Here is a 16194-nt window from a genome sequence, read left to right on the forward strand (position 1 = left end):
CCCTCCCATTTATCTCTCAGCCCCCTTGGCTCCACCCACACTTCCATTCTTGATGAAGAGCCTATGCTCAAACGTCGACTCTCCTGCTCCTCAGACACTGCCTAACCGGCTGTGCATTACCAGCACCACACGTTTTGAGCCATTTAGTGGTCCCAAGTTACAGTTTTATTGTATTTATGGTGTCCGGAAGGAACTCAGCTAAAGCTTTGATCTGCTCTTGGTTCCCAAGTCACAGTCATATTTCAGTTCTAGTTATGAAAGAGACTGTACCTCGTAGGAGACAAGTTGTGTCCCAGTCATAGAACCAGCAATGAATTTCTCATTGTCTTCCCTTGTTATTCCTGACATTATTATGGGTTTGAAGGTCATTACTTTCTGTTAGTATTATATATCTCCCCACAATAATCATGATGGGCCTCACGTATCTGTGGTAGGGCTGCGTTAGACAAGAGAGTCCCAGGCCTAGAATTTCTACCAAGTGCTCCGGTTTATTTTATTTTATTTTTATTAGTTACAGGGTGAAAACAGGCCCTTCGGCCCAACAAGGCCACACCGACCCGCCAAAGCACAACCCACCCAGACCCCATTCTCCTACATTTACCATTTCACCTAACGGGCAATTTAGCATGGCCAATTCACCTAACCTGCACATTTTTGGACTGTGGGAGGAAACCCATATAGACACGGGGAGAATGTGCAAACTCCACACAGTCAGTAGCCTGAGGCAGGAATTGAACCCGGGTCTCTGCCACTGTTAGGCAGCAGTGCTAACCACAGTGCCACTGTGCCACCGTTCCACCCACAGTCTTCCCACAGTCCAAAGATTGTAGGTTAGGTGGATTAGCCATGGTAAATGCGAGGCTATGGGGATAGGGTGGGGGAGCTAGGATGTTCTTTGGAGAATCAGTGCTGCCATAATGGGCTGAATGGCCTCTTTCTGCACTTTAGGGCTTCTAAGAAATGGAATTTCCTTTGGACAGAATATTTAGAACAGTGCTAGGTCATATGTCCAACCAGGGTCAGCAACGCGTGATCACTGTCAATGTGAAACAATGATCTGCAAAAGAAACATATTACAGATACCAGAAATTAGAAACAGAAATGCTGGAAATGTTTAATGTCTGAAAATTAACCCAGTTTTACTCTCTCTGCAGATGCTGCCAACAGTGCTGAGCACCTCCAGCACCTCTTGCTTAAGAAACCTCTCAAATGTGACACGAGCAAAAAGATTTGTTGTCGTCCTGCACGAATGGTTTGGGTCTGAAATGTGCTCCCTGGAAATGTGGTGGAGCCAGGCTCCATTGAAACACTGGAGAATCATAGTGCTGAAGGTCTACAGAACAGAGGAAGGTCCTTTGGCCCATCGAACCTGCACTGGCCAAAAACATTGGATGATAATTTGAATGAAAACAATACACAAAGGGATGGGGAAAAGGCAGGAGGATGTCAGCAAGTCATATTGATCATTAGGAAGCCAGTGCAGTCACAATGGGCTGAATGGTCTCCTGCTGTGCTGTAATAATTCTGCAATTCTGCCACGTCCAATGCTTCAACGGGGGTCACAGTCAAGGAATACTGTTTTCAGCCATTCGGTACTGAGATGAGGAGAAATGTCTTCACCCAGAGAGTGGAATTCTCTGTCACTGAAAGTAATTGTGGCCAAAACACTGACTATTTTCCAGCAAGTGTTAGATATATTCTTTGGGCTAAAGGAATCAAAGGGAATGGGGAGAAAGCAAGAAGAGGGGAATGAGTCGGGAATGATCAGCCATGATCATATTGACTGGTGGTGCTGGCCCAAAGGGCCGAATGGCCTACTCCTACTTTCTCGGAGGAAGTGAGCACATTCCTGATGAAGGGCTTACACCCAAAACATCGACTCTGCTGCTCCTCGGTTGCTGCCTGACTGGCTGTGCTTTTCCAGCACCACACTTTTCTACTCCTAGTTTCTACATTTCTACGATGCACGGCCGTTTCCATGATGCACCAGCCCAGCTGAAAAAAAATCACAAGTGCCCACACAATCACTGAGAGAGGATAAAACTGGAGAAGGGAAAGAAACATAAGCAAAAAATTAGACCCACCTCAAGCTAAAACAAAATCGCCCATTTCTGAGAACCCACCAAGTGAGCAAAGAGTTCAGTGGACAGATTGAGTTTAAGAGTGGGAAAGAAAGTGACATAAAATGGACAATGACTAGACTGTGCACAGAAAGGTGAGCAGTCCCTGTACGTGTTCAGAATGGATGTATTTCAATGTTGGTCAAATTCAGCTTCTTGTCTGTGCTTCTTTCTCCTCATTGTCCACAAGTGACTGCAATCATTTCACTCAGGCCAAGTATTAAATTAAAGGTAAACAAAGCCCATTGTCATGGTGTAATATTACAGTATTATTGGTTTTTGGAGATGGAGGAGTCTAATTTGCGCAGCTCCCTTCAGGTTCAATAAATAAATAAATTAATGTGTATGTACAGAAGGCAGAGGTAGTTTAATCATTAAAACCAGCTCATATTTCAGAATCCTGCTTTATTGTGTCAAAGTCCATCAAATTCTCAGAATGGCAGAGACAGCTCCTGTGTGGTTTGAATATAGTGGCTCCCTAAGCAAGGTGCAAGCTCGGCTTCTACTTATATGGAGTGCAGACCGGGGGGGAGCATGCATCGCATACAAAAGAGATTTTTCAAAAACTAAGGTTATTCCCCTTCACTCAATTGTTAGCTTCCACCAAAAGAAGCGTTTTCTCCTTTAATGTTGGCTGTTCAATGCTTTGAATTACAAACATTAGTACTCCTTCCCTCCAAGAGGCACTCACTTGCCCAGCCCAATTACCATGCCAACCTAGTCGGTTGGCTCAGTTGGCTAGATATCCGACTTGTGACGTGGCATGATAACAACAGCTGAGGTATGGTAACCTGCAGGTTAAACACACCATCTTGGTCTCTCCAACGAGAGTCAGACTGTGGTGACTTTACCTTCACTGTACGCTACAAGGTCAGTTAGGAGTAATAGGGTAGGGGAATGGGTCTGGGTGGGATACTCTTTGGAGGGTCGGTGTGGACTTGTTGGACCAAATGGCCTGTTTCCACACTGTGGGGATGTTATGATTCTATGATACTATACTGCCAAATGACAATTTGTACAGTATGGGAAAACAGTGCAAGTTGACTCTGATTGATTAAGCTGTTGCCATGGAGAATACACCAGAGAACTAGCCCCCCATGATTTTTATTAAAATAAGAAAAAAGTAACAAGCTGACACAATCCTTTTTTCCTGCAGAGACCATGTCACTGTGTATGAATATATGTATGCGTCTGTGTGTGTGTGTACCTGTGTTTGTGTGTGTGTGTGTGAGTCTGTGCCTGTGCCTCTCTATATATAGCTTTTAGATATCTTATGAATACATCTATAAATATATATGATTACATTTTAGATGTCACCTGTAAACAACCCAAGAATCTCAGCATGATGGATTCTCTCAAAAATTGGGCCCAGTCCATTCAGCCTCTAACTATGCTCTCTCACTTAATTAGTCCGTGCCTGATACCATTAAGTGTAAAGGGTGCATCCAGATCATTTAGGCTGGTGTCCCTCAGTGCCCGCGGCTCTCTGAGTATATTGCTGCACACTTCCCTCGAAGCCGTCAAGAATTAGGTGCACGTCACTCCACCCCTCACAATCATTAACATCATCACAGTCCTCAGCCATGTTATCACCACAAGCTGAATGACATAAGGTTGCTCACAATCTTGTACAGATGGACCACCTTTGTACAGCGGTAGATGCCATACTATCCATCTGGTGCATTTTTGCTGCCCCCTTGTAGAAAAGGAGACCATTCAACCCCTTGTGCTCGTTCTGCCATTCAATTGGATCATAGCTGATGTTTACCTAAGCCCCATCTACCATGGTTCATAACCACTAACACCTTTGCTAAGAAAAAAAATCACTCTCAGCTTTGACATTTTCAGGTCACCTCTAAATGAGGTGAAGAGTCAGTTCCAGATTTCAATCCCTTTTGCTTGCTGACATCAACCCTGAATAGCTCAGCTCACATTCTGACGTTATGGCCCTTTGTTCTCCAATTCTAGCCCTTTGCTAATTTTAATTGCTTCACCATCAGTTGTCATGTCTTCAGCTGCCTAGGCTCTAGGCTTTGGAATTCCTTCAGTAAACGTTCCACCTTTTTAACTTTGCTGTCTTTAACAAACACTTAGAAAACCTCTCTCTTCAAACACGCTTGTGGTGATCTGTCCTACTTGTAGCAGAATGAGACTGGACGTGATCACAAGGTGGTGATGTCTATCATGAAAATACAGAGAAAGCAGCCATCACATAAAGACAGTGTGAAGAAAGGATGGAAGAGTCTATATTAGTGACAGAAATATTTGCAGAGACCCCCTAGATTAAGACAGTGATCTTCCTTAAGTAAGGGAAAACACAGGCCACAAAGTACCAAGAGGACATAAAATTTGCCATCTCTTCAGGATGCACTCCAGAACCCGAGCTATAAGGTCTTGTTCCAACATATGTCTTTAAGTTCCTCAGTGTTCAATTTCATCTGATAGAGCTCCTGTGAGGTGCTTTAAAACGTTTTATAAAATTGTCATAAAATATGCGAGTGCTGTCTTTGCCAAGTAAGTAGAAAGGAAAGGGCTTAATCGTGAGCTTGACATGGTAATAAAGCATTTAGGCCTTTTCTGTAACCTCAAAGTGCCAGTTTTGCTTGTCACAATTTCCTCCCATTACTGTGTGTAAAGTATTTTCTCCTCATGTTTTGCTTAGACAGGTGATTTAAATCTGCAGGTCCATTCCTGAATCTGCAAGTCCATCCCTGAAATATTTTACATTTCTGACCCAAGATAAAGACTTGGTCTGGTGGAGCTCAGTCCCATTGCTCACCACTGGCCAGTGTCTATGGAATGGACATCTCCAAGAAACCAAACACAAGAAAAAATTCTTGATAAAGGACTTATGCCCGAAACGTTGATCCTCCTGTTCCTTGGATGCTGCCTGACCTGCTGTACTTTTCCAGCACCACACTCTCGACTCTGACCTCTAGCATCTGCAGTCCTTATTTTCTCCAATAAAATAATATGAAAATACACACCTCAGAGGGAAATTACAGATGGCTGCAGGACTATCTCCTTCGACCTGTGTCCCTACTTGTGCCCCCAACACAAATACATACCGCCTACAGCCACCTCAGGACTGTCTTTGTGCTGGACTGTAATTCAGCACTGACCAGTGTTCCAGAGAGGACAGGCAGATATAGCAAACCTTCCCACACAGAATGTAACAGAATTACAGAAATTACATGAAATTTAAGAATCGGATCCAAACTTAAGTTGTTCCAGTAGCTATGCCAAAAGATGGAGAGAATTCCAAGTTACAAAAATAACAAGAACTATCAAAGCACTCCAGAGAAATGTCATTGTTCTTTATTACAAGCAGTAACAGACATTTCTTTCTGATTTTAAGGCAGTAATTTAATGGCAAAGATTTTAATGATAAATGTATGTAGTTCCTAATATAATTTGAAAATTATGACTTGATTATGAACTTCACAAAGATTGCTCACTTAGATGCACTATTTCTAAATAAACTCAGAGTTGCTTGTTCATTATTCCTCTGCAGAATATAAAATGAAACACGCTGAGTGTTCAGATTACAATGTTCTGACTCTCCTTTGATTGGTTTTTATTACCGACTTGGATAATGACATAGAAAGCCAAATATCCAAGTTTGCTGATGACACAAAAGTTAGATGACACAATGTAGACAATGGAGAGAAGAGCATAAGCTTACAAAGAGATCGACCAAGTGAATGGGCAAAACTGTAAGAGGAGGAGTTCAATGTAAGCAAGTCTGAGGTTATCCATTTTACATTGACAAAGATTACATTAGGGTGGCATGGTGGCTCCGTGGTCAGCACTGGCGGCTCACAGTGCCAGGGACCTGGGTTCAATTCTGGCATCAGGTGACTGTCTATGTGGAGTTTGTACACTCTCCCTGAGTCTGCATGGGTTTCCTCTAGGTGCTCCAGTTTCCTCCCACAGTCCAAAGATGTGCAGGTTGGATGGATTGGCCATGCTAAATTGCCCATAGTGTTCAGGGATGTGTGGACTAGCCATGGGAAATGCAGGGATTGGGTTGGGATGCTGTTCGGAGTAGCAGTGTGGGCTGGATGGGCTGTGATCTCACTGACGATGAAACAGGCCCCCTGTCCTGTTTCCAAAAACGGGTGGCTGAACTCTCCATGCAGATGAATATTCTGTATTTATCCTCCTTTTCCCTCACCTGTGTCTCTTTGACCTCCACTACAGGGAACCTGCTCATACACCAAAGTTAATTCCAGCCTTGACACAAATGGGCAGCCAGCTGTCAGCTCCTGTTTTACATTCTGAATGTAGAAGGAGTTGGGATTAAGTCAATGTTTCAACAACTTCAGAGGGAGTACAAATTGGGTGATAGCAAAATGACTGTGGTTATTTCACCTGCCCCATTCCCCTTTACATTTAAGTGGCTGGAATATAGAGCTTGGGGGATAGTAAATAGTGGATCAACTGCTGTCCTATTTGTGGCTTTACCAATGCTGCATTTTAACCACCCTCCTTTCCCCACCCTGCTCTGCTCTTTGCCTTTATTTGCCAAATAGGATCTGGTTCATCGCAAAATAGGCAAGTCAAACAGCACATGGCCTGTAGTGGAACTGAGTTACACAGGTCTGGAAGGTTCTAACTCTGTTCCCTGATCATAATCTTACTCTTAACCAGGACAGACATAAGTGAGGTTTGGCTTGAAAATCTTCAACTGAACCTCAGTAACGTTGATGGGGGGAAGCTGAATCCCATTCCCTTGTGGAATGTGCTTTTGTAAAGAAGGTCTGGAGAGAGATGTAATGGCTTCTCCTGAGCAGCTCTGTGACCTAAGACTGCTCCCCTAAACGCGCACTGAGACAAATGTGAACTGCCCATGAACGAGCATCCAACTGGTCAAAGACCATCTTTGGTTGACCCGAAACCTGCTGGTCTTCCAGTGCACAGAGTGATCCTCAACCAAGTGTTGGTGACTGGCACATTCAAGGTCTCAGACCAAGTGCTGAGGGAGGCAGAAAAGCTGCTGCGAAAGCGCAATGGGCAAAGGACACTGTCCAAGACCTTTCAGCCACTGAGCACCAAGGGGCTGGGAAACGTAGAACTGTTTGGGCTGTGCACCTCATGAAGCATGTACACTGTGAATCAAGAATATTGAAAACATACTGACAGGAAATATGTTGCAAAAAGAACTTTGATTGCACTTCCTGTAATTTATAATGTAAAATGTTTTGCCCTCATGTTTCATACCTGATGTACGTAGCTGATAAACAGGAAGATGATTACAATCATACATTTTTTAATTAGATTCCCTACATTGTGGAAGTGCTGAATAACAAACTTGAAATATTCTTGCTTACATATTTTGTAAATGAAGCATATTTTTAGATAAAAGAATTGTAGCACCACTGAATCAGTACAGCGTTTTAGGAGGCCAATCTGCCCATGAAGTTGGTGCTGGCTGTCTGCAAGACCAATTCCCAAACCCTGCTTTCCTAGTCACCCTGTAAATTGATTTCCTTAAGAAACGAATTGAGCCCAGGCTTCACTCCAGACTGTTGCGATGGAACCCTTATGGATGGTTTGAAGTGGTGCACACTGTGTATTGGGCTCAGTTGTGAAGGCCGTAACAGTAGAACAGTCCATTAATAATTACTTTCTATTTGCATGAAGAATGATCACCTTGGCAGCCATAAGAAGACATTGATAAAAAATATCCAAATCTATAGTAAATACAAAAATTAACTTGGTTCCCTTAATTAAATACTGTAGGAAATGTACATTCCAGCACTAAGCAGTGCACAATGAGAATGTTCAGTTTGCATTGTTAATGGTAGGGTCCTGGGGAGTGTTGTCAAACAGAGAGACTTAGAAGTGCAGGTACATAGTTCCTTGAAAGTGGCACTGCAGGTAGACAGGGTGGTAAAGAAGGCATTTGACACACTTGCCTTCGCTGGTCACTGCATTGAGTATAGGAGTTGGGACATCATCTTGCTACAGCTGCAGAGGATATTGGTGAGGTTACTTTTGGAATACAGCTTACAGTTCTTGTGGCCTTGCTGTAAGAAGGAGATAGTAAAATTTGAAAGGGTGCAGAAAAGATTTACACAGTTGGTACAAGGACTGGGAGTTTTGGTGGAATGAGAGGCTGGATCGGCTGAGACAGCTTCCCCAGAATGAAGGTTGGGGTGTGATTTTGTAGAGGTTTGTAAGATCATGAGGGGCATAGATAAGGTGAATGGCAAAGACCTTTTCCCAGGGTGGAGGGTTCAAAACTAGAGGGCACATGTTTAAGGAGAGACAGGTAAGATTTAAAAGCAACAACGTTTTCACAGAGGATGGCATGTATGTGAAATGAACTGCTTGAGGAAGTGGTAGAGGCAGGTACAATTACAATATTTAATAGACATTTGGACAGGTCTACATGGACAGGATAGGTTTACAGGGACATGGGCCAAACGCAGGCAAATGGGACTAATTTAGTTTGGGAAACTTGGTCAGCATGGACAGGTTGGGCTGAAAGGTCTGTTTGCGGGTTGTATGACTCTGACTCAATGCTACTTTTTACAGAGGTGTGGTGTTAGCCTCAAAGCTCGCTGGAATACTTCCTTTCATATAATATTGGACTAACTCACCTCTGGAGAAAGGAGTAGGATATCTTATACTGTAACAAGCAGCTGAAATGGTGTAAACAATGGTGATTAGAGTAGAATTGTTTTCAAATCACAAAGTGCAGATTGCATAAAAAGTAATCTAAATATATTTAATTAGCCAAAATTGAAGAATGTCTGCCTCTAAATTATCTCAAGTCCAGGAGCAATTTACCATGGAATTTAATCAGCAAGCAAAGAAGGAGAACATTCAGCCCATCATGTCTGTGATAGCCCTTGAGTGAGGTATACATGTAATCCCATATACCGAACCTTTTCCCAAGGCCCATTCCCTCTTGAAGGTTATTGGATCGACATCCAGCACCTCCTGTTAAGCTTTTCATTCCAGATCATATCAACAAAGTGTACACACATCACTGAGTAACTTCCTGCAATCTGCTTAAATAGGTTCTGTTTCACCATCGCCCACACAAGATACTCTCTCACCGTTACTCCTATCATTGCCCCCAAACTCAAAGAAAGTGTTGTTCACAGCACAGCTCATGATACCTGTTTTATTCCAATTCGCAGAGAGAGAAAGAATCCATAAATATCTAGGGTTTATGACATTCTATGATTTTACCTCTGTTCTATTTTTGTTCCACTTCAAACAAAGTGAAAGCAGTAGGATTGAATTAAATCTATCGTCAGCAATTGCAAATACAACCTGGGCACGGGAATACAAGCATTTATGGCTGAGACAAGCATTGAATGATTTTGTCCTCATTTCAGGAATCTTGCCGGTTATGCAGGTTAGGATAGTGGCATGTGAGTTTAGGAAGATTGCAGTTCAGCTGAACTAGGGCAAGTTAGCAGGCTGTGTGCAAAACCAACTCTTTCTTCTTTGTGTTTCAGCTGCAAATGTTTCACAGAAAGTTGCAGCACGGTTTGGTCCATCAGGCCTGTGCAAGCTCTCTCAAAGAGATATCATACTTCACTCTACATCTCTGCTTTAGGTTTTAGCTGTATTCTCTCCAACACAAAGAACACGGTAGCACAACTGGGCAGCACGGTGGCACAGTTGGGTGGCACGGTGGCACAATTTGGGCGGCACGGTGGCACAGAGGTTAGCACTGCTGCCTCACAGCGCCAGATACCCGGGATCAATTCCCGCCTCAGGCGACTGACTGTGTGGAGTTTGCACATTCTCCCCGTGTCTGCGTGGGTTTCCTCTGGGTGCTCCGGTTTCCTCCCACAGTCCAAAGATGTGCAGGTTAGGTGAATTGGCCATGCTAAGTTGCCTGTAGTGTTAGGTGAAATGGTAAACATAGGGGAATGGGTCTGGGTGGGTTGTGCTTCAGCAGGTCGGTGTGGAATTGTTGGGCGGAAGGGCCCGTTCCCACGCTGTAAGTAATCTAAAAAAAACACCAGTTCTCCTATCCAGAACACTACCCATCTGTGCCACTGCCTCTGCTGATCTGCAATTGGCACCTCTAGGCTCGACTGTTCTAGTGCTCTCCTAGTTGGGATCACACACGCCAACTTGCGATCATTTCAAACACGTGGTGGCACAATGGCCCATTTGTTTTATTATGGAAGTACTGAAATCCTCCAAATGAGATGAGAGAGTCATGGATTCAGACCCTTCAGTCCAACTCGTCCCTGCCGATCTGATATCCTAAATTAATCTAATCTCATTTACCAGCATTTGGCCCATATCCCTGTAAACTCATCCTATTCATATCCCCATCCAGATGCCTTTAAATTGTACTAGTCCCCACCACTTCCTCTGGCAGCTCATTCTATATATGCACCACCCTCTGCGTGAAAAGGTTGCCCCTTAGGTCTCTTTTAAAGTTTCCCCTCTCACCCTAAACCTATAGTTTTGGATTCTCCCACTCCAGGGAAAAGACCTTGGCCATTCACCCTAACCACGTTCCTCATGATTTTATAAACCTTTATAAGGTCAGCATCCGAAGCTCCGGGAAAAACAGCCCCAGCCTATTCAACCTCTCCCTATAGCTCAAACCCTCCAACCCTGGCAACATCCTTGTAAATCTTTTCTGAACCATTTCGAGTTTCACAACATCCGTCCGATAGGAGGGAGACCAGAATTGAATGCAGTATTCTAAAAGTGGCCCAACCAATGTCCTGTACAGCCGCAACATGACCTCCCAACTCCTGTACTCAATACTCTGACCAATAAAGGAAAGCATACCAAACACCTTCTTCATAGGATAGTTGTTTAAAACAAAACAGGAAATGGGAAAGACTTCTAAACAGAATCAGGTGATTGATTAGATTCCCTACAGTGTGCAAACAGGCCCTTCAGCCCAACCAGTCCACGCCAACCATCCGAAGAGTAACCCATTTCCCTCTGACTAATGCACCTAACACTATGGGCAATTTAGCATAGCCAATTCACCTGACCTGCACATCTTTGGATTGTGGGAAGAAACCAGAGTAAACCCATACAGACATTAGCAGAATGTGCAAACTCCCCACAGACAGTCACCCAAGGCTGGAATTGAACCTCAAACTGTGGTGTTGTGAGGCAGCAGTGCTAACCACTGAGCCACCATGCCAATCAGTGAGACTGCAACTGACATCTTGGTAGATCTCATAAAGATCTCATTCCTCATACAGAGGACGTGGCAAACCTACCAATGGAAAAGACATTTTTGTTTCAAACAAAAGCATTAAAACATACAAAGAAACTGCAGGTGGTGGAAATCAGAAACAAAATCAGAAACTGCTGGAAAAGCTCAGCAGGTCTGGCAGCCTCTGTGGAGAGAAATTAAATGTTTCGAGTCCAGTGACCCTTCCTCAGAACCCATTAAAACACATATCCTGGTCAGAGAGTCATAGAGATGTAAAGCACCGAATAAGACCCTTCGGCCCAACTCGTCCATGCTGACCAGATACCCTAAATAAATCTAGACCCATTTGCCAGCATTTGGCCCATCACCCTTGAAACCCTTTCTTATTCATGTACCCATCCAGATGCCTTTTAAATGTTGTCATTGTACCAGCCTCCACCACTTCCTCTGGCAGTTCCACAGAAAATCTTTACCAAGTCAATATATTCGGAGCACTATTTGAAAAAAAACTGTCACGCTAACAGTGTCTGTGAACTCGTTCTAATTAAAGATTCCCACCCAAAACCTGAATCAGACTCTTCCCCCCCCCCCCCCCCCCCCCCCGGCCTTCAAAACCTTTTTGATCGCTTTTAAAATTGCAATTGCCTTAACTTATGATTTATGTCTTCGGCGTGCCCTGTCTCAGAGCGGACACCCCCCTCATGTCATATTGTACAAGTTACCATACCGGTAACTTAAGAAAACTTTGTTCATGAATGCAGCTTGAACATTCAGCGTTACCAGCACGGAAATAGTTAAAAGACAGACAGATGAACGGAGTGGGGGTGGGGGGAAGGTGTGTGTGTGTGGAGGGGTGTGTGTGTGTGTGTGTGTGGGGGGGGGGGGGGGGGGGGAGTGGAGGAATCAGATTTGCACCTGTATAAGGTTTTGACAAATGGACAGCTAAATCTGCACTTGTGACACCTACAGCAGAGACTGAGCGTTGTCTTAAGGTTACAGCTTTTTAAAAACAAAATCAATGCGATGGTCTCCTTAAAGAGTTGCTGTACAGAGCTAGAGAGAGACATAATACAGACAGACACGCTCGCACACATACACACGGGCAGAGACGTCGAGACAAACGAACAGGAGACAATTTTGTTTTGCGCTCACTGCGATCCTACTGCACTCCATATATAGAATTGCAAAATATACAGACAGCATCGAGAATCTTCAGAATACGAAAGAGAAGTTATTCAACAAGATCCATGCGAAACATGGAAACACAGCAGATGTAGCTGGAATATGCTGGGTGGGGGGGAGTAGAGAAGGCATTACAGATGAATAAACATGCAAAGTACAGGCAATGTCTGCAGTCTGTAGGAACACAACTACAAGATGTGATTGCTCTGCATTCAAAGCACTGGACGAGGGGAGGGGAAGAGATGACAGCAGGATGCGAATTAAATAGGAGAGGCAGTGCCTAGTGCTTGCGAGGGGAGGTGTAACAGGTCGGGGCTCTGCCTGTGGGACCGAATCTCACAGTCACCACCCCACCCCACCCCAAAACCAGCAAGAAACTAGCGGCAGTATCCACTGCATGAGGAGCCTGATGTTAAAACAGCCGCAGGACTCCATCAGTGCTTACACAGTGAGCAAAGCATCCAAACAAAATGCAAGGACAATGAACAATTATTTTCCTCCCACACCCAATCATTTCATTCCACAGTACCTGCACCGGTGGGTTGTCAAATACAGCCATCTGTATCTCGTGGGAAGTTGTAGGTGTTCGGGACATGCTGTTTTGTACCATTGGAGACTGCTGAAGTCACAGGTAGCACATTTTAAAATAAGGGGTATTATAAATTTCCTTCTCTCTCTCTCTCTCTCTCTATCTATCTACACATACATCTGTATTTGCCAGCCCCTGGTCTTCAATACGCTCTCCCTCCTCCTCCTCTCCCCATCAGACAATGAATCTGTCTCCCTCCAGCCCTACACGTCTCCACCTAACTTGACTCGATTGACGGAGAATTGAACCAGTTGAAAATGAACTGGCAGCCTGACGCCTTTGTAACTGGTGCAAGATGTGGAAGATGTACCAATGGCAGAATAGATATTGGAAAAGGGTGGGCTTTGCATAATAAAGTTTCACCCCTTCCTCCCTCCCTGTCCCTCACCGTATCTTCACCTTGCCTTGTCGAGAAAGAGGTGTTATTCGGTTAAATAAGAAAAAAAAAACCCCTTGAGACTAAATGGCTGAATCTCAGCTTGCACTGAAACGCGAATCATGTTCATCTGCCGTATACGAGGCAGCTGGGTTAGGCTTGGGAAAAATGTGTCATGCAATTCTGTAATCGCTCCTGATTGAATCCTAAATCGTGTAATGGACACCTGCCACTTCCCTCTGATATTGTCACTGAATTTGCAAAGTTGGCCGGCTTCACTGATACAGAGTACATTAGCTTAGAGAGTACACGCAGAAATTGGGTATGCTGCGATTAAGATGTAGATGATGCTATACCTCGAACGTTCTTAGAATTCTTACCGTGTGGAATCAGACCATTCGGCCCGTCGAGTCCATAGAGATGTACAGCATGGGAACAGATCCTTCAGTCCAACTCATCCTAATACCCTAAATCAATCTAGTCCCACCTGCCAGCACCCGGCCCATATCCCTCTAAACCTTTCCCATTCATATACCCATTCAGATGCCTTTTAAATGCTGTAATTGTGCCAGTTTCCACCACTTCTTCTGGCAGCTCATTCCATACACGCACCATCCTCTGTGTGAAAATGTTACCCCTTTTTAAATCTTTCCCCTCTCATCCTAAACCTATGGCCTCTAGTTCCAAACTCCCCCACCCCAGAGAAGAGATCTTATCTATTTTTTGACTGCCATTGCAACAATAATTCACTCTGCCTGGAAAATACATCATTTATCATTGCAGCTACAGCAAAGTTGAAATTCCATTGTCGTGTTTTCTGATTCTCATAGAAAATAGAATACTTAGGCTTCCAAAGTGCAGAGCTCCATATCGTTTGTTCACTCTATCATGCTATCAGTGTAAAAGACCAGTTCAGTGTCAAGTAACCCAACAGATGACCCTTCAGTGCAGCCATTGTTGTGGCCACTGGAACACAAGTACAAGCAATTGATTCCTAGTTCTTTATGGACAACGCCACCAGCTATGACTCTTACTGCCCTTACCTTCAGTGTCAAAAACAAGCACAGCAAGGCAAACATGAAACAGCTAGACACACAGTACAGGAGGATCTCTCTCATTCCTCAGACTGACCAGAGCATCCATTCTGCACAAAAATCTTTCCAGGTGTCAATGCAATTTTAGTGTAGAAACCCAATCCTAACTGTGGGCAAGTGCCAGCATGATACCTGGATTCCAAGACAAATTACAAATACAAGCTATATGTGCTCAGAGAATATCAGAGGTTGAGGAATAACTTGATCAGTGTTTATGAGACATAAGCAGGGGAAAGGGACAGGGTAAATCAAGAGAAAAACTATTTCCAGTCGTCTCATTGAATCTAGGACGAGGAGACATTATCCAAACATTAGAGCCATACCTTCCAGGAGTGAAACCAGGAAGAACTGCAAGATACAAGGGATGGTGGAAGTTTGGAAATAATTTCTGGAAGCAGCAATTGAAGAGAGGTCTGTAATTGATTGTAAAACTGAAATTAATAGACCCTTATGAACCAAAGGTATTACTGGACACAGGGAAATGTGGTGTTATAGAGTTAGATTGAAGATCAATGATTAATCAGTGGAATAGGGCAGAGGGGCTGCTTTTCCCATTTCCCAGAGCGTAGTGCCACAGATCCATGCTGCACTAGAAATAATTTGTAATCGCCATTCGGATTTCACACGCTACCATTTTAAAGCATCAAGCAGAAAGAAGATGGTGCCCAGTATTTAAACTTGGGTCCAGAAAATAAAATCTTCAAGGAGAAAGTGAGGACTGCAGATGCTGGAGATCAGAGCTGAAAAATGTGTTGCTGGAAAAGCGTAGCAGGTCAGGCAGCATCCAAGGAGCAGGATAATCGACGTTTCGGGCATAAGCCCTTCTTCAGGAATGAGGAGGGTGTGCCAAGCAGGCTAAGATAAAAAGTAGGGAGGAGGGACTTGGGGGAGGGGCGTTGGAAATGAGATAGGTGGAAGGAGGTTAAGGTGAGATAGGTCGGAGAGGGGGTGGGGGCGGAGAGGTCGGGAAGAAGATTGCAGGTCAAGAAGGCAGTGCTGAGTCCGAGGGTTGGGGGGAGGGGAAATGAGGAAGCTGGAGAAATCTGCATTCATCCCTTGTGGTTGGAGGGTTCCTAGGCGGAAGATGAGGTGCTCTTCCTCCAGCATGTCCTTGGGGAGTGGGAGGGGGAGTTGAAGTGTTGAGCCACGGGGTGGTTGGGTTGGTTGGTGCGGGTGTCCCAGAGGTGTTCTCTGAAACATTCCGCAAGTAGGCAGCCTGTCTCCCCAATATAGAGGAGGCCACATCGGGTGCAGCAGATGCAGTAAATGATGTGTGTGGAGGTGCAGATGAATTTGTGGTGGATATGGAAGGATCCCTTGGGACCTTGGAGGGAAGTCAGTGGGGCGGTGTGGGCGCAAGTTTTGCATTTCTTGCAGTTGCATGGGAAGATGTTGGGAGTGGAGGTTGGGTTGGTGGGGGGTGTGGACCTGACGAGGGAGTCGCAGAGGGAGTGGTCTTTTCGGAACACTGATAGGGGAGGGGAGGGAAATATATCCCTGGTGGTGGGGTCCGTTTTGAGGTGGCGGAAATGATGACAGATGATATGATGTATATGGAGGTTGGTGGGGTGGTAGGTGAGGACCAGTGGGGTTCTGTCCTGGTGGCGATTGGAGGGGCGGGGCTCAAGGGCAGAGGAGCGGGAAGTGGAGGAGATGTGGTGGAGAGCATT

The 16194-nt window shown here is 44.6% G+C and overlaps 1 protein-coding gene across 3 annotated transcripts in view; it reads right to left on the minus strand.

Moving 5' to 3' along the window:
- cacnb1 (calcium voltage-gated channel auxiliary subunit beta 1) overlaps positions 1–13193 on the minus strand; it is a 278199-nt gene extending 265006 nt beyond the window's left edge. For all 3 annotated transcript variants that reach the window (XM_087977770.1, XM_043674847.2, XM_043674852.2), the window contains exon 1: positions 12995–13193. In XM_087977770.1, coding sequence (XP_087833896.1) covers positions 12995–13075 — 81 coding nt within the window. In that variant the 5' untranslated portion in view covers positions 13076–13193. The remainder of the gene's footprint in view (positions 1–12994) is intronic.
- Between the last annotated feature and the right edge of the window lie 3001 nt (positions 13194–16194).

Source organism: Chiloscyllium plagiosum, unplaced genomic scaffold (assembly GCF_037043375.1).
Source record: "Chiloscyllium plagiosum isolate Xiang-an unplaced genomic scaffold, Cpla_swu_hap1 HiC_scaffold_32, whole genome shotgun sequence".
In the NCBI taxonomy this organism is placed as follows: Eukaryota; Metazoa; Chordata; class Chondrichthyes; order Orectolobiformes; family Hemiscylliidae; genus Chiloscyllium; species Chiloscyllium plagiosum.